The 26,402-nt window shown below is 41.8% G+C and overlaps 1 protein-coding gene across 1 annotated transcript in view; it reads right to left on the bottom strand.

The window, feature by feature from the left end:
* L3MBTL4 (L3MBTL histone methyl-lysine binding protein 4) overlaps positions 1 to 26,402 on the bottom strand; it is a 400,149-nt gene that overhangs the window by 205,936 nt on the left and 167,811 nt on the right. The window contains 1 exon segment of the mRNA XM_060118356.1: positions 8,783 to 8,956. Within this exon segment, the coding sequence (XP_059974339.1) occupies positions 8,783 to 8,956 (174 nt within the window).

Here is a 26,402-nt window from a genome sequence, read left to right as displayed (position 1 = left end):
AGAGATGAAGAAACCACGATGGAGTCACAAAGTAAGAGGGTGTTTTCTGCTTTAAAGGTCCAAGAGGTTAGAGAACACCTTCAGGAGGACACGAGCTTGAACCAGGCCTCGAAGCAAGTTTTACTGAGTGAAGTGCAGAGAGGGACCCTGCAAAGGCACAGACACGTGGAGGGTGGGAGTGAGAAGAATCAGTGGTGGGGCTGGAGAGTGATGAGCTGGGGTGGAGGCTGCGGGCAGGTTACGAGTACTGCACACGCTTCCTATGTGCATCCACACCTATGTGCTCTTGTGTGTAAGGACGTGGGTAAATGTGAACTCATTTACAGTAAAGCAAAGGGATCGAGGACCTGCAAGACTCCACCAACAGAAAGAAGAATTCATACGATACGTTTAGTTTGTCAATAAAAGGTAATTAAACTTTAAAGAATACTGCATTATAAAGCATCAATAAACGATATGCATACTTGTGAAAATGTTTACCGCAGCATTATTTATAAGAGGAAAAATACTGGAAACAACCTAAATACCTGTCAATAGGGGAATGAGTTGAATAAGTTCGTCCACACTAAGGAATATGATATAGTTATTAAAAATAGTGCATTGAATCCACTTGGGTTGATATGGCAAATTATACATGACAGGTTGTCAAATAAATAAGACATATTTTAAAGCTAATATCTTTTATCGTCAGACTTTCTTTGAGCCAACAATTAATGTTTTCACATGGCTTTCCATAAGAAGGCAAATTTGTTTTTCCTTTGTGGGTAGACTTAGTTGCTTAGGTCTTTATAACTTTTCCATATAAAAATAAAAGTCCAAGACCAGAGTATTTTTCTTCTGATCATAAATGCTGACTTATTTACAGGTGCCTTGTTCAAAACTCCATTATAAACTTGGGATAAAATATGTGTGTATGTTATTAAAGCCTCAGCGTTGAATGGCTGGGTGCTTTAAAGGTTTGCTCCTGTGTTAAACTTTCAGGAACACAGCATCCTTCCTCCGTGTTCAACAGGGTTATATTATAAGCTGTCCAGAGTGACACAAGCTAACCTTCAAAGAAACATTAACAAAAAAATGAATGTAATTAAAATTAAAAAAAGTGACAGCCATAAAAAGAAATTGAGTTATTTGTAGTGAGGTGGATGGACCTAGAATCTGTCATACAGAGTGAAGTAAGCCAGAAAGAGAAAAACAAATACTGTATGCCAACACATATATATGGAATCTAAAAAAAAAAAATGGCTCTGAAGAACACAGGGTCAGGACAGGAATAAAGACACAGACGTAGAGAATGGACTTGAGGACGTGGGGAGGGGGAAGGGTAAGCTGGGACGAAATGAGAGAGTGGCATGGACATATATACACTACCAAATGTAAAATAGATAGCTAGTGGGAAGCAGCTGCATAGCACAGGGAGATCAGCTCCGTGCTTTGTGACCACCTAGAGGGGCGGTATAGGGAGGGTGGAAGGGAGACACGAAAGGGAGGGGATATGGGGATATACGTACGCAAATAGCTGATTCACTTTGTTATACAGCAGAAACTAACACAACATTGTAGAGCAATTATATTCCAATAAAGAAGTTAAAAAAGAGTGAATGTGTATCTGCATATCTGTATGTATACGTAAACAGAAAAAGCGTAGAAAAGAACATGAAAATCTATTCACACAAGTAACCTCAGAATGCAGCATTAGAGCTAAGGAGTGGAGAGTGAGAAACTATTATTCTTAAAAACTTCTATATTACCTGAATTATTGCAGTGGGAATTTTATCATATTTTTATAAGACTACAAGTTATGCTGTTTGATAGGAAAACACCTGAGTATTAATAATGTTTTAACTTTTATTTTTTCTTACTAATCTGTATTTTCTAATTTTCCTATAATATACAAGCATTGCTTTAGTTATAAGAAAAAACTGACATTAAATGTCACAACTTTACTATTTACAATAAATAGGAAATAATTATTTTAAAGCCAGATGAAGTATGTGTATGAGAAAAAATGCCCGCTGTTGCTTAGGCAACAAAGTCTTGTTTTTCTGGGGATTGGGAACACCAATATTTCCTTGACGGAAGAAACCACGGACACTTTAGCACACACTGTTCTCAGCATTTAATTACTAAGGGCCTGAGCCAAGGCAGGATTCCAGAAATCCAGAGATCCACAATAAATCATAAAATGCTTCATGAAAATCAGTAAAGAAGGATATTTTTAAAGATCTTTCTAAGGCATACATTGGTTATTTTATCACATTTTAGCAAGACTATAAATTCGTTTAGAAACACAAGACTACAATGAAGGTGCCAGAGGAACAGAGGCAAGTGGAATCCAGGAGGCCAGGTCCTTTCATCGCATCACAGCTTCTGTCTACACCCCTGAGCTGATCTTGACAGGCTGGTTTCGGTTTCAATTTGCAAAACAGTCAACAGAACCTTTTAACTTGTCTTAATGGCCTGGATCTGCCTAGGGCCTCCAGGAATTTAAGGTGGGTAACTGCTGAGACCAAGGTCCCCTTTCACTCCTTGCCAGTTACCACAGTCTGTGAGTCTCTCTTCCATTTGGTTTACCTTTGTTTTCCCTCCTCCGTCTCCTCTCCCTGAAAATACGCTCCCCGCAGGGATGGGAGTCGTTGTTCCCCACCTGATCCCTGGCCCCTAAGGCACCCCTGGGCCACAGCAGACGCTCCGCGCGTACCCGCTGGATGAAGAAACATCAGTGCTGTGAGTGAACTAGCTCAGCGCCTGGGCTGCAGGACGAGCCGTCCTGCCTGAGTTCGGATCCTCATCCCGCCACTTACCAGCATGGGTTTTCGTACCACTAAGTGAAAGCTTAATAAGAACAAGGATTTTAGTCTGTTTTCTTAACTGCTGTATCACTGGAATTTGGAACAGTGCCTTTCTAAGGGTTTGTTCAATGGATAAATGATGAATAAATGAACGGCTATGGTCCGGATCCTGAATTCAGGGACGTACGTGCTGTTCGGGTACTTATATCACCATAAACCAGCTCTGTTCTGACCTCACTCTGGGGGAGGAGGAGGGATGGGATGGTGAGCAGAGCAATGACCCGGGGTCAGAGGGCTCGGGGCTGCCACTAATGACAGTGTCAATAAGGGACTAAATGCTTGACTTTCACATCCTTATTCCTCTGTTGTAGAAGGTGGACGAGATAACCTTCTGAGTCCTTTCCCACTGTAAAGCTCCAGGATCGTCACACTTGGCTGGAGGTCCCTCAGAGTCCAGCTGGAAGTATGGAGTGGGAGAGGGCTGTCCAGACGGCCGGGGGCTTCCTGTCCAACCACAGTCCTCCACAGACCCTGAGGACCCTGGGTGTCTCGGTGTTTTGATCACTGCTCACTTGATTAAGGGGTTTACTTTAGTTCCGAATAAATAAACAAAGGGCTAAATTTCTATGTTTGGTGCAAAGATGTGAGCTACAGACACAGCTAGAACCAGTCCAACTGCAAGACTTTAAGATCAACAAGTTTTATAAAAATGGAAGAAAGATATGGAATTATTATTTCAATAGTTTCTACTATGTTCCAGGCCCAGTCATACATCTATATCTGTCTGCATCTATACACTTCTGTTCAAAAACCTAAGCCTCGGATATTGTATTCACTTTACAAGTAAAGACATTGAGACTGTTATGGGAAAACAAATGTATGTATGTACCTGAATCAGTCAACTACGATTCACTAAGAACTATAATGCGAACAGTGGTGAAGGAAAAATGCAAGCATAATAAAAACTGCTTCTCACTCCTTAGCAGCCTCCAATCTTTTTGAGAAAATAAGGCACGTGTGCAAAACAAGTATCAAAAAGGCTCAAGGAGACAGAGCGTGGAGCAGACCCAAAGCACAAGGAAGGGGCCTCGCTCTCATCCGATCCACACCCCAGGGCCCAGTGGAGTCCTGGCACTGCACGAGTCTCAACAACTCTTTGATTTGTCAAGTACCGGCTAAGTGTCAGGCATTGAACTAGACGTGAAAAATACACAGATGTGTAAAACACCATCTCTAAGGTCAAGAAGCTCACACGGGCTGAACTGCTGTGGAAAGTTTCAAGACAGAGATGCGCCTTGGAGAAGAGAACACGCAGCAGGAGTAAAGGAGGCAGGAAGAATGGGAACAAAGGCACCCGCGCAGGAGGAAGAACACGATTGAGGATGGTGACAGGGCGTGAGTGGGGGCCCACAGGCTTGGCCTCCGAAAGCAGAGAATTTACATGGGAAGGAGCAAGATCAAAGGCTGATGGACTCAAGGAAACCTCTTTTAAGGACTTGGAAGGTTCATACACGAAACAACCAGCTAATACTGGTTAAATTCTGAGGACGGACCTCATAGAAGGTAATCTGAGTCATGCAAACAAACTAGTTGGCTCAGAGCTGAGCACTTTATTACGAGGATCATTAAGGAAGTACTCCACTGCCTGCCATCCTCTGTGATTACCATAATTTTTCCCTGCCGTTTTTATTGTCAATATAGGCCTTTGGGAAGTACGTAAAATTTATAACATGGCAGGCATTAGGAAAAACAAAGTGAGCTTTATTAGGCATTTTCTTAGGTTTTCTTAATAGCCGTGATTGAATATGACAGCTCTTTTAACTAATGGTCCTGCCGACTGTGTAAGTTAGAGACAGAAGTTGTTATTAAAGAATACCCAGGTGGATGGGGAGGGGGCCTGGAAAAAATGTCCTACACTGGCCCGGGGAAGCCAGCTAACATAATATAGGGTGTGTGGGGGGACAGCTGCATTTCAAGTAATTTTCTTATGATGAAACTGTCTAATGAGTATAATTTTATTCCCTTGTTGCAGATCGAAGCCTTGAGTACCTATTACAAAGAAACGTGTTCAGGTGGAAGTCTTGCATTATATAGTATACATAAGAATAAACAGTCTGGGGCAAACATGGTTGAGATTCTTCCCCTTGAGTAGTTCTGTTTTCACAAAATAAGAAATAAATGCCTCACAAGATAACCCTGAGAATCCTGAAGAGCAGTAGAAAGTCTAAATATAAACCCAGCCAGGCATTCTCAGAGCCTCCAACTGCCATTTTTTTGCCAGCCTGATGCCATTGAAAGCACGTATAGGATTTAGGGTCGGGTAGTTCTGGACTCAGACCCCACCTTTTCTACTAATTATCTGTGTGGTCCTGCACACTTTGCCTAACCTCTCTGAAACTTCAGGTGCCTACATTATAAAACCAGAGTCAGAATACTTTCCACGCACAGAGTTGTGTGAGGATTAAATAAAATTCACAAGACCATGTATATGAATTGTTCAGCATGATGCTTTGCAGCACAAGCTAAGTGTGTGGTATCAGTATTAGTATTATTGTCGATAAATCTCTTGTTACTATTATCAGTTTACTGAACTAGAATATGCTGGATTTAACCAGAAGACTTATGTCCTGGATTAGCTACTAGTAAGAACCTCTACTTCTTCATCAATAAGTGACAATACTATATATACAACATATACAATATAACGACAATAATGTCTGTTTTGCCTAAATCACAAGATTATGGGAAACTTTAAAGATAATGTATCTGAAAACTATAAACTGTCAAACAAATTAAGGTATCCACCCTAGAGTATGTTCCCAGATGAAAGACGCTCAAGTGTTAAGGTCATTTGCCTCCATTTAATGCACCATGAATATAGTACTAATCACTCTACTAGCACCAAAAAAGGGAATATATTTACAGCATAACAGTTTTTGTTTGTTTGTTTGTTCGGTTTTGGGGTTTTTTTTGCCGTACGCGGGCCTCTCACTGCTGTGGCCTCTCCCGTTGCGGAGCACAGGCTCCGGATGCGCAGGCTCAGTGGCCATGGCTCACGGGCCCAGCCGCTCCGCGGCATGTGGGATCTTCCCGGACCGGGGCACGAAACCGTGTCCCCTGCATCAGCAGGCGGACTCTCAACCACTGCGCCACCAGGAAGCCCACAGCCTAACAGTTTTTCAGTAATGGCGACCTATTGTGAATCTGACTCTTTAAACTTATATTAACATGCAATCGTACTACTATGAAGATGAATCCTATAAACATTTAGTAGTATATAATGCACTCGAATTCATAACTTGACCCCCTACTAAGAAAATGTGAACATAAATAGACTGTTTCCACTACTAAATCACAGAGACTTAAAATTTACTAATAATAACTCCCTCTCCAAAGATTAACATGAGAACAAATATGCTTTTTAAAACTAAACACAGAACTGGGATGCAGTTAAGGAAAATACAAAATTCCCTAAACTTTTGGGCAGCATCTAATTGATTTTGGAAGAAGGTCAAGAGATAATTTTATATTTTGCACTGGAATTGCAAGAAGTCTGGAGATACTAAGATGACAGTGTTGCTTGTATAATAAGTTAGAGCAGGCCTGTCCAGGGCTTGGTGACCATGGATGTACTGGACGCCAGAGGAAATTAAAACCCTGATTTTCACTAATTTCACCCTCTTGTCTATCCTTGGACATGTGCCAACCACAAATTATTTTTCCTCAGCATGCAGAAGAGGAGAGATGGGATTTAAACATTCTCCTCCACCTATACATGGTATCTTGTGATTTTAAGAGCAAATGTTTGGGTTAGAGGAGAGACAGCCTCAGGAGATGACCACAAATAAGCTGTGAAAAGAGTTGAAATAAATTTTAGCTGCTCGTCATTAGCCTACATATTCTTCCATGTCGATTTCCTTGTTCTCTTTTTTTCCTTGAGCTGGAATTCTGGACCGTGAACAGGAGGTCATGGGGATGGAAGCAGGTCAAAGTGAGCACTACTGCCAAGACCACTTGACCCGAACATCGTTTTGTCGTGATGACTGGTTTAAACAAAAAGAGGACGGGGATTGGAGTGCAAGAATGGCTTTGGTCTTGGGATGTGAAAGACAAAGAAGGCTTAACAATTCGAGACGTGGACCGTGAGACTCCCCCTCTTCCGCGCAGCCGCTCACACAGCTCTGTGCATTCGTGAAACAGGATCTGACGGAAGAGGATCATGTGTAATTTTTTTGTTTGGTTATCAACTAACATTCTCTGCTTTTTCTATCTGTAGTAATTATGCTTATTTGACACATTTCAGTGCAAAAACCCTTCAACGGTAAAGCACACAACAATGTATTGAAAGGCGAGTTAGGGACGGGAGAGCCATACACCCGTGCTGAGGAGAAAGGCCGGGCTCACCTCCGAGAGTACACGACGGAATCATTGTTTTATAAAGCAGTTCAAAGAGCTGTTTATTCTCTCTGACTTTTGACATTGAGGATGAATGTCTAAAATGTTTACAAGAGAGGCTGAGTTTTTATTTGGGGGGAAGAAAGATAACAGAACAAAAAGAGTAACAGCAAATGGATGCACTGGTCTCTGGACTAAACAAGCGCTGTTCCTTGGAAAACAGTTTAAAAAAAAAAAGAAAAAACTCCCTCAACTAGGAAATGGAAAAGCTGTTCGAGCTCTCAGCCACTTGAAGTTGTAAACGGTGTGGGTGTGAAAAGCAGTAAAGAAAAACTAGACCCCGTACAGCTCCGGCATGAGGAGTGGGTGTACAGCAAAGGAGAAAACGCAGGACAACATGTTGCAGAGGGGCTGCGCGGTACCCGGAGGAAGAGGATGGGGCGCGCGCTGCGGAGGGTGACGGGCGGCCCCGTGCACAGCGACCACGCTCAAAATCAGCTGCTTAACGAAAATGCAACGTCACCTAGATACTCTATAAAAAGAACAAAATGCACAGTCCAGGATGTAAACTCCACGTGAGAAGTGTGTCCTAGGAGCCAAACACTCCCAGTGAACAGACCTTGGCAGTAAAGGAGCATCCACGCTGGGACTGAAGGGTGAAAGGGCAGAAAGGGGTTCCTGGAAAGTCTGCCCCCGCGGAGAGGCGCGCTCCTTCCTCTCCCACGTGCTGAACGGGAAGGGCAGGGCTGGGTGAGGGCTGGGGTGGGGGTCGGGGGCGGGTGACGGTGGTCTGGAGAACCAGCAGCCCCTCCCGTAGCAGCTCCTCCAAAGCTCAACCTTGAACGCCAGCGCCTTCTGCCTGCAGCGGGACCTGAAAAACACCCACTTAGCACCTCTGCCGAGCCTTTCATGGCTCCATCTCTGTCTGGTCTCCAGTTGTTTACTTGTAATTAGATTCTCCTGTGTTTATAATTCCCAGCATGGAGGATGAAACTTTTATCTTAAAATGTTATTTATTTACTCATTTAGGTTAAAAAAGAGCAAATAAGGTTGCATCTGTAGCTTCTTAGAAAATGATTATAAGTAAATAAAAATTGAGAACTGATCCTTAAAGTCATAAGTTTACACTTAGGAACAAAAGGATGATGTGCCATCGATAAATCAAAACAGCAACTATTCAGAGCAAGGAAACGTATCTGAGGGACTTTTGGATTAAAGATGACAAGTACCAGGTGAGCGAGGGGATCCTGATGGGACCAAGAGGATGCGAACACTGGGCCACATGCCCAAGAGATGCCACCTGTGAGATGACTCCAGAGATACAGGGAGTCTTACAGAATTTACACGTGAGATTTGCTTTCTGTTGCCTACGTATAATATCTACACTTAGAGGTAAATTCAAGTTTTCGAGGATGAAGTAAGAAAAAATATTTTTAAAATAAATGTCAAGGCTTAGATGAATTCTATGAGCCAGTGAACACAATAATATACAGAAGAAAGATTTTGAAGAAACACAAGAAACTATTATTACCAACACATTTGTTCTTTTCTGTTCTACACACTTTACTCTCTGGTTCACATTTTCAGAAGTTCCTTACCTGGACTGGCTGTTCACCTTTTCATGTTTTCCATTAAAGTTCAAACTACAGAGGTTTTTCGATTTTGAATGTGCAGAGTCTGAGTACACATTTGCCTGTGTTTGTTCTCGCAGACGATCGTGAAGCGTTGCTTCCTTTTTCAAGTTCATGTCCGAATACGGGCAGCCAAAGGCACTGGTTTGTATAAAAATGAGAGCACAGGCGTCAGTTTAGGGTGATACATCAGGACTGTACTGTCACTGGAACAGACGTACATCCAATATTGAAAAGCTGAATAGAGACATTCTCCTTTCACTGGACACACTCAGGTTAAGTTTCTTTTCATATTGCCCTTTGCGAAGATCTCAGGCGCCAGACCATAGACACCGGCCAGCAGACATTACAGGTACAGTCATCAGCAATACGGTTTTCACAATCTAAAAAACTTAAAAATCTAAGGGACTTCCCTGGTGGTCCAGTGGTTAAGACTCCATGCTGCCAACGCAGAGGGCTCGGGTTCGATCCCTGGTTGGGGAACTAAGATCCCATATGCCGTGAGGCCAAAAAAGAAAAAAAACAAAAAACTTAAAAATCTAAGAATAACCTAAAGATGTACATCCAATGGAGCAACAAAAATGTCATGTAAACACCTAACTCAGTTTGTATCCTCCAATATTCAAGCCCTAATTTGACTACCTGTATCATAAAATACTATGGGGTAACTAAACATCTTTACCAGTATCAGAGAATATCAAGCTTTTACTTCTTATCATTCATATATCCAGAAATACTGTATCTGGATGACTGCTTCATCCTCCAGAAACCAGCTAGGAAGTTTTGTGTTTGAACGTGAAGGGCCAGTTGTGGGTGAAAGAGGAGAGACCACAGTCAAGGCTGAATCCTGACTCCAGGATGTGTTAGGAGGCTGACAGCAGGCTCAGGGCAGAGGCTCTGGCCCCTGCCACAGGTGATCGGTTGTCTCCGGTAGATTTCTGTGCCCACGTTCCTATCCCCAGAGGCCCCCAATCTCTGTGCTGCCGGGAACGAGGCAGATGCTGTCAGGGGCCGACCAGGCAGGACGGTGCCCTTCCCACAACCCTGAGGGAGCTGGTCCACTGAGCTCCAGTTCCCCTCCAGTGAAATGGGAAAATCAGATCCAGCTCCTACGGGCTGTTGTGACCACGAGGAATCTCACTCACTCACTCACACACACACACACACACACACACACACACACACACACACACACACACACACACACACACACACACACACACACACACACACACACACACACACACACACACACACACACGTGGTAGCTGCTCTCATTACGACAGTGCTGTCATCCTTTACATTTGGGGAGCACAGACTCAGATGCATCAGTATCTTGGCAGTTGGCTCTTTTTTTAGGAATTCACTTCCTGCTTACTATAAATCTGCTGGTATACGGTGCCTAATAAATCCTTTCTGATACGTGAAAGTTTGCTTTTGCTATTTTAAAGTCATGATAAAATCAGGGAGCAATGCAGTTTCCCTCTGTTTTACAGTAGACTGAGTTTTCCAGGGAGCACTTATACACAGTCTAACCTCAGAGGACTTTAGTACCACCCTGTATCTAGAATGGGCCTTCTGGACTTTGGGATGGGGTGGTTCTGATAACACCAGCCTTGCCCAACATGCCAGGGTGGACCCGTACTTTGCCAGACAGGGGCGCCCCTGTGGATGCATGTTCTGTAATTAATATTAATTGGCACTATTTCTTAGTTTATTCCGTTTTTGATTCAACAACCCACTAGCTGAGCATGTGCTACATGCTAAGCACTTTGGAGAATATAAATCTAGTGAAGAAGCTGGGATATGTACCAATAAATACAATTTATAATAAGAACAAAAGCTACCCCTACTGAGTGTTTACATGGACCCATTGCAATACAAAGTGTTTTACATATATTATCTCTAATATTTAGTACTAAATACCCAAAGATGGAATTGACATATTTTTTTCTAGGTTAGAAAACAGGCTCACACAGGATAAGCAATTTCCCAAAGTTACCTGGCACCTTCTTGGGAAACCCCAAAATAAATCACTTAATTATTAGCATCAATCACGTGGGCAGAAGTGGGAAAACATTTTTAGCACCATCAAAAAAAAAAGGAATGTAATTTTTGTGTAAAGTGTAGCCAAGGCAAGCATTCACAGGGAAAACAGTACAGGGTTTGCCACAGTTAATGTCTAGGGGAAAATAAGTCAGCCCATGCTGGGTCCTGGGTGAGAAGTGCAGAGGTGATAAAGCAGTTTCCAGCAGGACCAATTGGTTTAGGCTGCAGCATATGAGATTTAAGGGAGAGTTTTAGAAAGAACTTTCCGCAGATGAAAATTGAAAGGCATTAGGCTAACCTAAGGGAGATGGGGAAATGTTTATTTTAAGCACAGCTGAGTTTTCATGAAGACACTATCACTCAGAAGCTTTGTTATCCATCTAATAAATACTCCCAATGTGAGATTTTTTAATGATCATTATCGTCATGAATTTTCTAAATTTCATGTCATTACCCCACATGATTAGTACTGCATGACACTCATGCTGTCTCTTCCTCAGGCTTATCTATCCAGGATTGTAGAAGCTACCGTTCATCCTCTTGCTCAGTACTTGCTTAAGTTGAGAGAAACTGTGTTTCCCTCAATCTTCATTCATTAATCAATCTTTTTACTCATTTAAACATTTATTTCCTAATCCCATTCTAGCTCTTCTTTGTCTCTCGGGTGCTCAGGCATGCAAAACTAAATGCAATGCCTCGGAGCATCAGTAGAATGGAATATGTCTCGATTGTGGGAGGCAACGCATATGAGAAAGTATCTCAGGATTATACAGATCAGAAAAAAGCACGAAGTTCAGAAGAATATAGTGGGTTGGCTAAAAAGTTCGTTCCAGTTTTTCCGTAACATCCAAAACGAATTTTTTGGCCCAGCCCATATTAAATGACAAAAACATATTTTGCAGAAGATGCTGGTGGAGAACCTGAAAGAAGATAATGATGGGAGACAAAGGAAGGTACGAAAGGAACAGGATGAGGGGGCTTTCGGTTGCACTGTCTGCACCATTTTCAACCTGGGCTCTGCTGTGAACAAGCTTCTGGATTGCAACACTGTGCTTACTTGCGTTCAATGCAGAGAAATATTTATGTCAAAGAGATGACATCCCAAATGTCAGCCTGCCCTCCTGCACATGTAGACCCTTACTCATGCGCGCGCGTGCGTGTATGTGCGTGTTTGGAAGAACATACATGACTGCATAAATCTGTACACATAGGAAAAATCTGATTGAAGTGGTTGTCCTAGGTGTGATACAGCTACTTAACGCTTACTTTTGATTTAGCCAGATACTGGGGGAAAAGGTTCTGAAGACACAGTCCTTTTAGAAAATTGCTGACATAAGCTGAAATTTCTCTGACTTAAGGCTCTGTTGGTCAAGGTAAAATGATAGCTTCTGACGGATAGGTAAGTGGCATATTCAAATTTAAGCTCATAATGGACCAAGATAAGGAGGCATGAAAACTGCAGGCCAGGAGGGAAGGCCTGAGAGGGCGTCCTGGGGGAGGCAAGGTTCTTCTGATGGAGCAGACCAACCCTCCTTAATTCAACATGTGTTTGCTGTTGGCAGGAAAAGAAGGAAGAGATAGCAGGAACTATATAGTTTTTAAAAGTCAGAGACAGTAGGATATTGGGAATTTTATACAGTTCAACCAAATAATTTATAAAATATGTCAGGCCCAAGTTCATCAGCAAGACAGATGAATAGAGGGTGAATGCTAAATAAGCAAAAAACTGCTAGGCAGCTGCAGACAAACTTAAAAGAGATTTTTGGAGAGAGCTAAAAACTGAGATCCTGGTAGCCCTCTTGATAAATAGAAGGAAACATACAAATGGCTGACATGAAAAATACTAGTTTTGCTTTTCAGAATATTTAAGTAGAATTTTTAACATCTGAGGAGAAATAGAAAAATAAAACTGTATCAGTATATATTTTTTTCCTTAAAAACTGTCGTGCACTCCTCTTAGGAGCAGCGTCCTTGGCTGCTCCCCTGCTGGTTGTAATGGGGCAGGGGGCGGGGAGGGGTTGCTGGGGCAGCCGGCACTGAATCACGGCAGGTGGTGTCACGCCCGGGAGGGTCCTCAGCCTCTGAATTCTCCTTCCTTCCACAGCGGGGCACCTGATTCCACAGGTCGGTGCAGTTTCCTCATATTCTCAGGACGGGTCCTGATCCGAGGGACAGAGGCCCTACGCTCCTCCTTGGCTCTTGCCGGGCCACCTCTCATTAGGAGGCCCTCTGCCTCCTCATCCCAACCTAGGCAGCCAGGCCCCCCGCTTCCCCGATACCAGCTGGCCAGTCGCCTATGTGCTTCTCCCCCTGAATTATTCTCTCCTACTGTGCTTTACCCACTGGCTGGGATCCCATCTTCATCTTGGATTCTTCCCGTGCAGCTCCAATTCCAAGAGTCTAGATAGCACCTGCTGATTCCCAAACCTCTTGGACTCCACGTTCTGGTCATCCAACCATATGATCATCTTGTATCTACAATGTTTTCATCTTCTCATACCCAAGCAGCAAGTGTGGTTCCTGCTTGTCTCCGACTACCTTGTTTTGCTGGAAATAATGGGCCATGATCTGTCAAATCCTGGGAGATGGACAGTCTGGACCATGAGGTTATAACTAAGCTGTCACCACACACCTAACTGGTAGCTTCCCAACCCCTGTGCAGCTACACCCTCAGGGTGGCCGGAGGGGCCTCAGGCACCAGAGTCCTTCCAGCCAGAGCGGCCTCCTCCAGACTCTGAATTCCCTCCCTTCCCAAGTACTGATTAGCATTTTCTCTCTGTGACATGACGTTGTAAGGATAGGGAGGCATTACAAATTTAAGCAAAATGGCAAAGATGAAAGAGCCCCTTGGGTGCTGCACTTCAAAACATAAATAAAATCACAGAGGTCAGCAATATTTCAGGAAGAGTGTCAGGTTGTTGACAACATTTTTGCTGATCCACAAAAGCGGAGTCATTCGAAAAAGGCAAGTAGCTCCCAGGAGGAGCCCTGATCTAGGAATATGCCCTCACGTAGCCCAGGAATTAGGGATGTAGTTAAACAGTAAAGAGTTCTCTAATGCAACTAAGCCACCCCTCCGGGAAGCCCACTGCCTTTTGTATTTTAGTCTCAATTATTTTATTATCCAGTTATATTCTTTTCTTTCTAAGACCTAGATAAGACAACATATCTGAGCTGGGAGGTTACATGCTAAAGTCTCTTCGCTGAGGTTCAAAACGTAAGAATTTACTTGTTGGAGTGAGTGGGGGCCTCGTATTGGGAAGTGCTCCCGGAAGAGACTGTCTGAGGGGTTGGCCTCCCACAGCAAAGGCAGCAGGAAAGTCCTGGATGCTGCCCCTGCCAGAGGGTAAGGGGCTGAGACTCTCAGAGAAGGGGGTCAGCCAGGAAACGGGAGGGAGCAAGGTAAGTAAATGCTACCTGCCTTGCAGCCTGGCCTTGGGCCCTGATGACACCAAGATCCCCATCCCGCTGGCAGGTCCTACATCCTACCTGTCGCGTTAAGAGCAGCACCCGCCTCCCACTCACGATGTTCCCAGGTGAACAGAAGACCATTTGTCCCCACTGCCATTTAACTTTAATATGTGGGTAGCTTAAACTTACATAGTATGTTAAAGGAATATCTTTTATTTTTAAGGAAATATTGATTTCTTGGCCAATGGTATTGAAAGGCATAATAAACACTGAAATGCAGGTTACTGAAATTATAGAATATCTGTAATACTTTCTATGGAAACTTTTAAAAGCTAACATACGACTTAAACTGTTACCGATTTTACTTCTATGAGGATTGTGAGCAAGTATAAATTATATATATATATATATATATATATATATATATATATATATATATATATATACAGAGAGAGACAGAGAGAGAGAGAGAGACCAGGGATATAGACCAGGAAGGTTCCAAGAATACGTTATAATATCTACTGAGGATATAACACAATTCCTATTACATCGTTCTCAAATACAGAGATGAGCAAAACCCAACTGGTATATGTAAGATTCTAAGGTCTGAGTCAATTCTCTTCAAATTCCTGAGGCTTTAAAATGTGTTTACCTGACTCCCTCCCTCCCAAAAAGGAAAAAGTGAGTTTACCCAAGATATATTAAAGTGAGTTTACCCAAGATATATCACAGGTAAACTTTCTAACTTTTGTCCATAAAATAGCTGATATTGTCACTTAATTGTCATTAAAAATACTAGAAAATTTAATGCACACAGTAAGAAAAATGTATGAATATTAAGAACAAAAGTTTCATAAGTAGAGTTAAAAGAAGTCTACATCTATGTAACTCAGACTTCAAAGAGTTGGATGAAACAAATTTGACTCTAAAAATACTTTTCTGATTGACATATACACACTACTATATATAAAATAGATAACTAATAAGGACCTACTATATAGCACAGGGAACTCTACTCAATACTCTGTAATGACTTATATGGGAAAAGAATCTAAAAAAGAATGAATATATGTATATGTATAATGGATTCACTTTGCTGTACACCTGAAACTAACACAACATTGTAAATCAACTATGCTCCAATAAAAATTTAAAATAAAAAATAAATAAATACAAATACTTTTCTCTGGAGTAATTCAGCCTGTAAAATCATCCTACATATTATAAACTTGTTAACATGGCCAACTAGGAAGTTAGAAGAGAATTACTACTCAAGGTAAGCATTGAAAAGCACAGATGTAAGAACTAGAAAACTGTATTAAAGCTACTAGTACCAGAGGCTTGTTTTTCATTTCCTCATCTATAAAATGGTGACAGTACAGGAATTTTTGTGAAAACTAAATGAGACAATCTAGGCAAGGTCCTTGTATAGTGACTGGCACAAATTAAATGCTCATGAGTTTTTAATCTTAAAAAAGTCATTCTGATACAAAATATAATACTAATGATCCCTTTTATTTGTGGTTATTATATTTTTCATTCTAAAATTTCCATTTATCTATTTCTCGCTCTACTTCTGTTAATATTTGCTTTATAAATTCAGGTTCTCTAATGGCGACTCCATATATATTTACAATTGTTTTATCTTCTTGATAAATTGACTTTATCATTACATGATGACCTTTGTCTCTCACAACAGTTTTGGACTGAAAGTCTATTTTATCTGACATAAGTACACCTCTGCTCTCTTTTGATAACCATTTTCATGGAATATCTTCTTCCATCCCTCCACTTTCAGCCTGTGTCCTTAAAGCTGAAGTGAGTCTCTTGTAGGCAGCATATATTTGGAACCTGTTTTATTATCTATTCAGTCACTCTATGTCTTTTGATTGGATAATTTAATCCATTTACATTTAAAGTAATTATTGATAGGGAAGGACTTATTAATGCCTTGTTAATTGTTTTCTGAAGGTTTTATATTTTCTTTGCTCCTTTCTTCCTCTCTTGTTGTCTTCCTTTGCAATTTGATGATTTCTCTTTTCCTCCCTGTGGTACGCTTTGATTACTTTATCTTTTTGTATCTACTACAGGTTTTTTCTTTGTGATTACCATGAGGCTTACATAAAATATCTTAAAGTTATAGCAGCCTATTTTAAGCAGATAACAACTTAACTTCCATTGCATATAAAAACTATACTTTTACTTCTCCTCTCACTTTTCATGTTACTGATGTCACAACCTACATCTTTTTATATTGTGTATCCATAACAAGTTTCTGTAGCTATATTTATTGTTCACATCAGCGTGAACTGAATAAACCTGGGCTATCTTGTGCCTAAGCAGCATATCAGTTTCTAAAGAAATAAGTCATAAAACTGTTCAAGCATAAAACTTACAAAATAAAGACTGAATATCTCAGTCATCACAGGACTTGCTCTCAATTTCTCATCCTCCTACCTTAATCAATGTCCCCCAGGTCAGCCCACGTGGGCTCCCCTCTTTCCAGTCTCCCTATTTAGCTACCCCAGATTGAATCTTTCCTCCTAGGAGCGCCTCTGTCCTTACAGAAAAAAACACCTGCCCCTTTTTGCTTCCTGGCATCTCTACTCATCATCCAGATGAAACAACAAAGGCCCAACTGCAGAGGTGGAGAACCAGCCCCCTCCTGGAGAGGACTTGGCCCCCATCACAACCTAGCCTACTGGGATCCTGATATGGTATTTGGAATATTCACAGATTTTAAACTGCTGAAGACTAGAGTACATCCCAAGGTTATGAACCCTGTTGATGTATACAGAAATAGATAAAAATTAAATGCAATCTACACTTATTTTTGTTTCATTAGAGATATGAGCTTAGTCATTTCATTAATGTCAGTTCTAATACCAAAAAGTCAGATCCAACATATGACATTTACTTGGTATGCATTAGGAGATACCCTTTGATTGTGTGCAAAAATGTTACCTGAACTGTTCTGTTGTAGTTAATATTTTCAGTAAACTACACAGGGAAGGAAAAATGCATCAAGAGTGAAGGTTAAAGTGTGTGTGTCTGTCTCTTTCCTCTAAAGTACTTTAGTGTATTGTTACTAGAAACTTCCAAGGTATAAACTATTCTCAAGGAATATGATCGTATACTAAATTGCACACTAATGGCCTTTAAAATTTTATGCTGTAACCAGCTTAATGTACTAAGTAACTTGTATAATCTATACATGGAGATCTGATAGACAGAATCTACAGTTTAAAATTTCTAACAGAATATTATCAACATAGTTAACATTAAGCAGTAAATTAAATAGTAAAGTGATGAATATGCTACATTATTAATCCAATCAAAACAATTTCAAGTGGTAAGTGCATGTTTCCATTATTACGATGAGTGTTTCCGTTACTATCAGTTGTTTTTACCCTTTTAATTTTAATATTTTGGTTAAGTGGTATGAATATGTCAATATTATTTTTTATAGCGTAAACTGTCAAATGCATTTTAAATTGGAATATTCTGGTTTGAAATACATTTAATTTCTGCAAAGGTCTTAAAAGTGTTTTTTCTCTTTTTATAAATACGCATTGTTTTAAAACAAAATTTCTCTTAGAAGTGAAAGTCTTTTTCAGGACAGTTGTCTGAGGAGCACCTGGAGAACAGTTCAACTCAAAAATGCTCCAAGCATAATTTTTAAAAATTATCCATAAGTTAAAGGTATATATTTTGGCTATGGATCATAATGAAATAATCCCATCTTTTGGATGGCTTTAAATTCAATTTAAGTGAAATTGTAAAAGTTATTTGGGTATGCATGAGGGTATGTTTACATATGTGTATATTTACATATACCCACACGCATCTAACCCTCATGTTAAATGCTAATATTGACTCAGTGTCAACAGGGCATTCACATGTTGTCTTGAGATGTTCTCAAGTCACAACTCAGTCAACTTGACAAACCTATGAGCTAAGTTTAGGAGTGTAGTCTGTGTGATGGAAAAGGAAAACCAAAGTAGCCCACATCAGAGAACAAAGCATCCTTCGACCTAAGTCCTCCAAACTCTAACAGATACAAGAGGATTTGCCAGAGTCCGGCTGCCCCTCCCTCCCCTGTAAGCGATGCATTAGAGAGTCTTTTGGAGAATTACTGAGCATACATTCTGGATCGCTATTTTAAGAGGTGACCTTTTATCATTCCACAGTCTGCAAATAAAACCTCTTCTGTAGGTTCAAATACTTATAGGCAGGCTCCATATTGAATATATTGTCAATTCTCTTCCCCCTAAATTAGTTAACACACCAAAGGCAAACGTCTACTGTAATTTAATGTGTATAAAGCAATACCATCCTAATTAGAAATAAGAACAAACATTAGGAATCTCACTAAATCTTGAAGGGAGCTGTCTAAAAACTTGTGTTTTTTTATTTAAATAAACAACATTGAGATATTAAAGGTTGGGGGCATCCATGTAACCGCGGATAAAGATGAACACTTATTTCTTTCAAGAAAATATGATTCAATACTACTTTTTCTGCCATAAGCTATTCTGAAATATGGTCTGAGTAATTTGTTTCAACTATTAGTTATTGGGAATCAACATGTAGAATATTTTACATAAGATGACCAGACTAATCTAAACTAGATACATAGATTTTTTATTTCTACTAAATTTAGGCAGTAAAATTATTTAAAAATTTAAAGAGAGAATACCATCAAAACACAACTTGATTAGTCTAATATTCATAATACTATCTAAAGCAGACTATAGTTCTACAGTTTTTACTCTGTGTTATACCCTGATGTAAGCTCTCTTTATATGTTAACTCTTTCAAGCCTCACAATATACCGTAAAATAGGTACTATTATTATCTGCATTTTATAGATGAAGAAACTGAGGCACAGAGAGGTGAAGTAAGTCATGCAAGGCTACAGAGCTAGGAAGTTGTAGAGATAGGGTTGAAACCCAGGCAGCCTCAAGCCAGATCTAGGCTTTGAAATACTATGCCAAACCGCCTCTGGGATTAGACTTTTCTTTCTTAATTTATTTAGTGCTGTGTTGGGTCTTTGTTGCTGCACGCAGCCTTTCTCTAGTTGCGGTGAGCGGGGGCTACTCTTCGTTGAGGTGCGCGGTCTTCTCATTGCAGTGGCTTCTCTTGTTGCGGAGCATGGGCTCTAAGTGTGCAGGCTCAGTAGTTGTGGTGCACGAGCTTAGCTCCTCCGCGGCATGTGGGATCTTCCTGGACCAGGGCTCGAACCTGTGTCTCCTGCATTGGCAGGTGGATTCTTAACCACTGCACCACCAGGGAAGTCCCTAGACTTTTCTTTGAGTACATTAAACACAAATAAAAATGATGGAATACCTGACATCACCTTGTACGTGGTGGGTGCTTTGCCAAATGGATATTGATGATGTTAATAAATTTATATAACATCTTTGGCACTGCTGATTATACAAAAAAAAAGTAGGGAAATTAGAACACTTTGAAAGAACTTAAGCTGTTTAGGTTTTTTTTTTTTTCAATTTCATTCCAAAATTTACTGAGTTGCTGCAAGAATAGAACATGTGGTAAGAAAGGAATTCTTTAGAAACAAAGACACGTTCTCTGCATGGAATAAAATGTAACGTGAAGAACTGACCATCTGGATAATTTTTTATTGGGACAAGCTGTAATTTATAAAATCATGAGAAAGGAGAAGAAAATAGAGAAGAGACAGGCTTGATTTTCTGCCAGAAAAAGATTTTGAATTCCACCCTAGCGTGTTTTTAAATGAAAATTTAAATATTCATACCCACATACACACAAACATTCCATCTACACACAGCCAAATAAAACATTCCACCTAACCCGGCTACACAGGAGTCCAAGCAGCCCCCTGTGTGAGTGGAGGCCGAGGGTACGAGGCAGAGCTGTGGCCGCTTCATTCCATCCATGAACACTGACCGGACGCCACTGCGTGCACAGCTCTGTACTAGCCGTTACAGGACCCAGAGTACTGTAAAGCGCCTACCCCAAGGGACTTTGACCCGAGGGTCAAAAACAAATGAATTAAAAATCTAAAACGCAAAAGCAGTGGATATTATATTGTGGTTTGTTGTTATTATGCACGGTACATGTTTAATACTGATATAACCATAACAATAGGAATATATACTTCTTAAACGTTTAATATGTATCCAGGCATGATAAGTGCGTATCGCATTATATGCATTATTTCATTAAATAAATAAAATCTGGGCAGGGAACGTTTTCATAAAATTGTTTTTGCTCTTGCTGCTGTTGTCTATTAATTTAGGACCGAGGAGGGCACAGGGGCAGGTTCTTGAAATAGGACTGGCCTCCATCAGTCCCAAGCGTGGAGACAGAGATGCACGATTCCGGGAGGAGACCAACTGGGCTGGGAAGCAGAGCTGTGGAGACACTTCCTCACCATATGGGGGCCCCAAGAGTTTCAACTGCCTGGAGATGTGGGAGGTTCTTGAACTGGGAAAGAAAGGTCAAAGGTCGGGAAGGTTATCCTGGCAGCTCTGGCCGAGAGAGGGCCAGCCTCAGGGATCAGGGGGTGAGGGGGGCGGGATGTGGACAGCAAGCAGGAAGAGCTGGTTCTGACTCATATTGTAGAAAAATAGCCAGTGGGGCTCGGAGACTTATTTAATCTGGGAGTCAGACACTGAAACATAAATGTCTTGAGTGTGATGGTACAGGTGGGGCTAAGATAATGTCCTCTGTTGCTAACCTTTTAAACCGCAGGACTGAGGGATCCTTCTGGACTCCTTCTGCAGGTGAGCAGGTACAGACAGCCTCTCAGAGTGAGAAGGCCAGCATACACCGGGACTTCGGGGGTCTTCTGCTTTGAGCTGGAGGCCTTGGCCCTCCCGCGTTTCCCCCAGCGAAGCCAGGCACCGGAGGAGCAGTCCGAGGGGTCCATAGCCTCTAGCTGCAGCAGGCTGGGGACAGATTTCCTAACAGCCTTATGGCGGTGTGAGCACGTGTGACTTCCTGCTGAAGAGCACCCTTCACATAAGAGAGACACGGCTGGTGAGGCCGGGGGAGAGGAGGGGAGGGGGCCAGGCAGGAGGTGGGGCTCCGGCATGGCCCTGAGGGTAGACAGTATTTGAAAAGGCCGAAAAAATGCTCTTTTGTCTTTAATTTTGTTAATTACCATCTTTTAAAAACTTGCTCGTACAAACATACATAGTTTCAATAGAAATGTTCCAGTTGTATGTGTGTGTTGGCAAATCTGTCTAGGTAAGCTGGCATTTTAAGCTCTGTATATACATTAGTTTTGCAATCTAAGAAAGCTGGAACTAGGTCCAGTTTGCAATAGCATAGATTATTCAGGCCCTTAAACCACTCAGTGTGATTCTGTAGAACCGGATCTCAGAGCTAGAGGCACTGACTGGCAGCCCGTTCTGAGAACCGAGTGAAGCAGAGTCAGTCTCGGGGCAGGTGGGCTGTTCCCGGACTCAGACGCGGAGCAGGGCTGTGCTGGTCACTTCCCTTCCCTCGCCGGAGCTTTCTGGGGAGGCATCTCCACTCCCAGCCTCCTCCTGTGCTTGGTTATTGAAGCTTCCAAGGGACTGGGAGTCTGTGCAGATGCGTGTTTTTGGGAGAGTTGAAGGCAGAGATGTTCCAGAGGAAGGAAACTAGTGCAGGTAACTCAGGGTTTCTTCTGAGTCTAAAATATGAACCCTTCTCAGTGGTATCATACATTGGCTTCTCCCTGATAAAGACTCGGTTTCTTTTTCGACCAGTCGTGGGCCACTTTTTAAAGCAGCTCTTGACAGGAAAGATGAAAGGATGAAATCAACCCATGACTTTACCCTCGAGGTGGTTGTTCTTTGGAAGTTTCTTTGAAACTTCAGGTTCTAGATGTTCACTTTGTTGGATTTTTAAAAAATTGTTTAAATCTCTATTGACTCATTAAGTTTTACTTTTGACAGTGTGTCAGACTTCAATTTCTACTCCATGCTTTCTATCCACATGCAAGGTTTACTTATCTATTTAGACCATGAAAATTACTAGGAATTTTACTACCTTAGGACCTGAACAAGGTTTGACTTGTCCTTATTTTAGATTGTAAACTATATACTGAAGTTTATGTTCTTAGAAAAATTATCATATATAATTGACAAATGATAAACCTTCTAGTACAGAACGTTAGTAGATGTTTTCCATTGCAAACCATCAATAGTTTTCTCTATTTCCTTCTGGTTTTATTGTTTATACCATGGTATTGTTTATACCATGATTGATGCAAGTGTGTCCATGCACAGTGGACAGTGTGGTCACTGTCACCAGCACTGTCACGGAGCTCGCATTTTGCTGTCTGGGATGACCTGTCTCCTGCCAGCCTCACTCTCTGAGATGCGCTCTCTCCCCTGCAGGTCCTTTCTGAGGGATTAATAAATAGTATTTCAGAGCCTGTTTGGAGTCGAAATCCTTTTGAGAATCTGCTGAACATTGTAGATTCCCTAGCTGACAGATGCATGTGTGCAGATACAAACAAATGTGGCCCATACTTTCACTAACTTCACAGCCCCCAGAGGCTGCTGTGAGTCCAGAAAATGCCTGGGCCAGTCCGAGTCTCAACATACAGAGAGTCGCCAACAGATCCAGTTCTCCTGACCGTCTCATTTTCTTTAGAAATGGCAGCGGTTTGCATTACTTTTTCATACCTTCCTGTGGTCTCTTTCTAATATTTTCTTTTTCCACTGAAGCAAAGAGAAGAAAAGCAGAGGGCCACCGTGCCTTCTTGGTACCCCATGGGCGCCACTGCTAACAGAATTTACATCCAGAACCAGTTTGCAAACTCAGTGTGACAGAGGGGTGACCCTCTTAGGCGTTGGGCTGCAGAGCCGAGATGTGTCCTATGGTGAATTTTTTTTTTTTTTTTTTTTGCGGTACGCGGGCCTCTCCCTGTTGTGGCCTCTCCTGTTGCGGAGCACAGGCTCCGGATGCGCAGGCTCAGCGGCCATGGCTCATGGGCCCAGCCGCTTCGCGGCATGTGGGATCTTCCCGGACCGGGGCACGAACCCGTGTCCCCTGCATCGGCATGCAGACTCTTAACCACTGCGCCACCAGGGAAGCCCCTAAGGTGAATTTTTACTTTAAGTGCAAAGAGATGATTTGAAGGTGGTGAAGTATGATAGCTCAGTATTCACTAAGTCCTTTGCAGGCTGGGAGTGTCTCTGTTTCCAGAGGGAAAACTCTAATCCCATTTACGCCCGAGACCCCTATGGTTTCAAACTTTAACCTTTTGGAGATAGAGCAAATAAATGTTGTCTCTGATATGTCACATCAGCACATTTACGAGTCAGTTTCTACACACATACACGAGTGCTTGACCACGTCTTCAGAAGTATCTCGGTGGAGTGTGTCACAGTCTAGAGCCTATAAGGAACATTCATGGGCCGTGTGCACACTCTTTGGTTGCATGAAAGCCTTTCCCTGCCCATGTTCTCTGTCTGAGCTTTGTTCTATGTTGATATCGAGTAATTCTATCTCCGTGTTGCAAGGGATGTGCATATTTTGAAATCTCTACTCCATATAGATTTCTGAGTCAAATTAAGAAAAACAATTTTTGTTTTCTGAATCTTGAGCAGTACTTAAAACACAAAATGAATGTAAGTTATATTTAAAATATGGCAGGTATATGCTCTTATTATCTGGAAACTTAAGGAAGACTATAGCGCCTAGGATGTCATAGATATATTTATAGAAAGAATTGGTTTTTGGAGAGGATGTCTCTTCTCAAAGGAATTCATATTTAAATTAGTGAGAAGTAATCTTTAAGATGCATGATTGATAAAATACCTCCTTTTTGAATCTTAGTACATTTAGAAGTAACCGAGTTATATAGTGAATTAGGGGGAGAACTTGCCCTACAATGTCTGGAGATGCTCATGGTAAATGAAGAATTTGTCCATTAGTGTTAATGAACTGTGCCTGGTTAACTCCCCAGCACATCAGAGGAACAGAGCCAAAGTCATCCGTCTTTCATATTTAATTCAATTTGTTTGTATATTTATTGCATCTTTCACTCGATATTTCCCAAAAAGCAATTTCAGGAGAGAGAAAATTATGAGAAAATACTTTATAGAATCGGATATACTGATAACAAAACAAAGGTGGGCAGGAGTCTTTGGAGGAACAAAGACTATTCTCTCATGTTTTATGCGTGTCTGAGTTTTATCTGATTAGAATTAAAGGCTAACGTAGTCGTACACTGAAATGGGAATTGCTCCTTCTCTTTTCAGAAACTGTGACAGAAGAGAACGAAGGCTCAAAAAAGAAAGCATATTCAAAATAGTTCAAAAATGCTATTGTATAACCACAAAAACCGATAGAGCTTTGTTGCATTTAAAGTAAAGCTATGACACAGATAAAACTGGAGGGATGTGTGAAAAAAAGCAAATGAAAACCAAGGAGTAACAACTTGTATTTATGGAACATTTCACTTCCAAAATACTGGAGGAATCACAAGTAAATATGCAATAGTGGGCGCTTCCCTGGTGGCGCAGTGGTTGAGAGTCCGCCTGCCGATGCAGGGGACACGGGTTTATGCCCCGGTCCGGGAAGATCCCACATGCCACGGAGCGGCTGGGCCCGTGATCCATGGCCGCTGAGCCTGCGCGTCCGGAGGCTGTGCTCCGCAACGGGAGAGGCCACAACAGTGAGAGGCCTGCATACCGCAAAAAAAAAAAAAAAAAAAAAATGTGATAGTGGCTCTCACAGGCTCGTTGGAGTCCTCTGATTGCTATTTTTCCTTATTTGGTAAATACAAACAAGAGGAATGGAAAAGGATTTCTCAGAGGTATTCACTGATTCATCTGTTTCAAGAGCACTAAACCACTGCCTTCCTCTGTGCCACTCCTGGGGCAGTTTTCTTTTCCTGTCCTACCAATCATGGACAGCTCGAAGACAACTTGACTTTACCGTCACAACTATTTTTTCCAAAACTGTAGATTTAATGCCCAGATAATAGTAAATATGAAACAAGGCGTTTTAAATTGCTCCAGTGTACACTTAAGCTAAGTATGGAGGATCCTGCCATCTGGAACACGTTTTCATCACCTCTGTGACATCCACGGTCTACCTACTTGGAGATGAAGACCAGATTCAAACGCAAGTCCTGTCCCCCTTGTCTTCTCTCCTCCTTCCTTCCAAAAATATTAATTGAGCACCCACCATATGCCAAGAACTGTTCTAGGCATTGGAGGTGCAGTGATGCACATCACACACACACACACGATAAATATGTATTTCTGATGCAGGTAAGTAAAGCTGGGGAGAGAGGCGATGCTCACGTGTTTGGGATGTGCCCTCACTGAGGGAGGGGGCGAGCAGTGCCATTCCTCTGCCAAGAAACCACCCCCGCCCCTCCTCCCCCTCCCCCCTTCTGGTCCCCCCTCCCCCTCCCAACCTCCCCCACAGGCGCACCTGGCTTGCTCCAATCACGTTACAGCCTGAACATCGCTTCCTCTGGGAAGCTTTCAGTGACGGCTCCACCACTAATTAATCTCTCCCTCCCGTGAAACCCTAAGTACTCATCTGTACTTCCTCTAAGAGACTCATCATTCTCTACTTTGTATTAAATCATCTGTATTCATGTTTCCTATATTTTCAACCTCATTAGACAACAAGGTCCTTTTGAGAGTCTTACACTCCCTTTATCACTTCTTGCAGCTTCTACCGTAGTGCCTGGGACACAGCGGTATTTCAACAATGTTTCTGGAATAAATAATTAGTCCGTGCTGTGGTCTGAATGTTTGTGTCCCCCTCCCCCCAGTTCATATGTTGAAATCCTAATGTCCAACATGATGCTGTAGGAGGCGGGGCCTTTGGGAGGTGCTCAGGCCATGGGAGCAGAGCCCTGGTGAAGGGATCAGTTCTCTTCGAAGAGGCTGCACAGATGCCTGGCCTGTTCCACCAGGTGAGAACACAGCCAGTGGATGGCAGCCTGAAGCAGGCAGAAGGCTCTCACCAGGCTACAACTGCGCTGGCACCTTGACCTTGAACTTCCAGCCTTCAGAACTGTGAGAAATACATATCTGCTGTTCATAAGCTACCTAGTTTGTGGTATTTTGTTATAGCAGCACAAATGGACTAAGACAGTCAAGAAGCTCACTGAAACAAA

This window comes from Mesoplodon densirostris, chromosome 15 (genome assembly GCF_025265405.1).
Source record: "Mesoplodon densirostris isolate mMesDen1 chromosome 15, mMesDen1 primary haplotype, whole genome shotgun sequence".
Lineage (NCBI taxonomy): Eukaryota > Metazoa > Chordata > Mammalia > Artiodactyla > Ziphiidae > Mesoplodon > Mesoplodon densirostris.
This window is presented reverse-complemented; position numbering and strand designations above follow the sequence as displayed.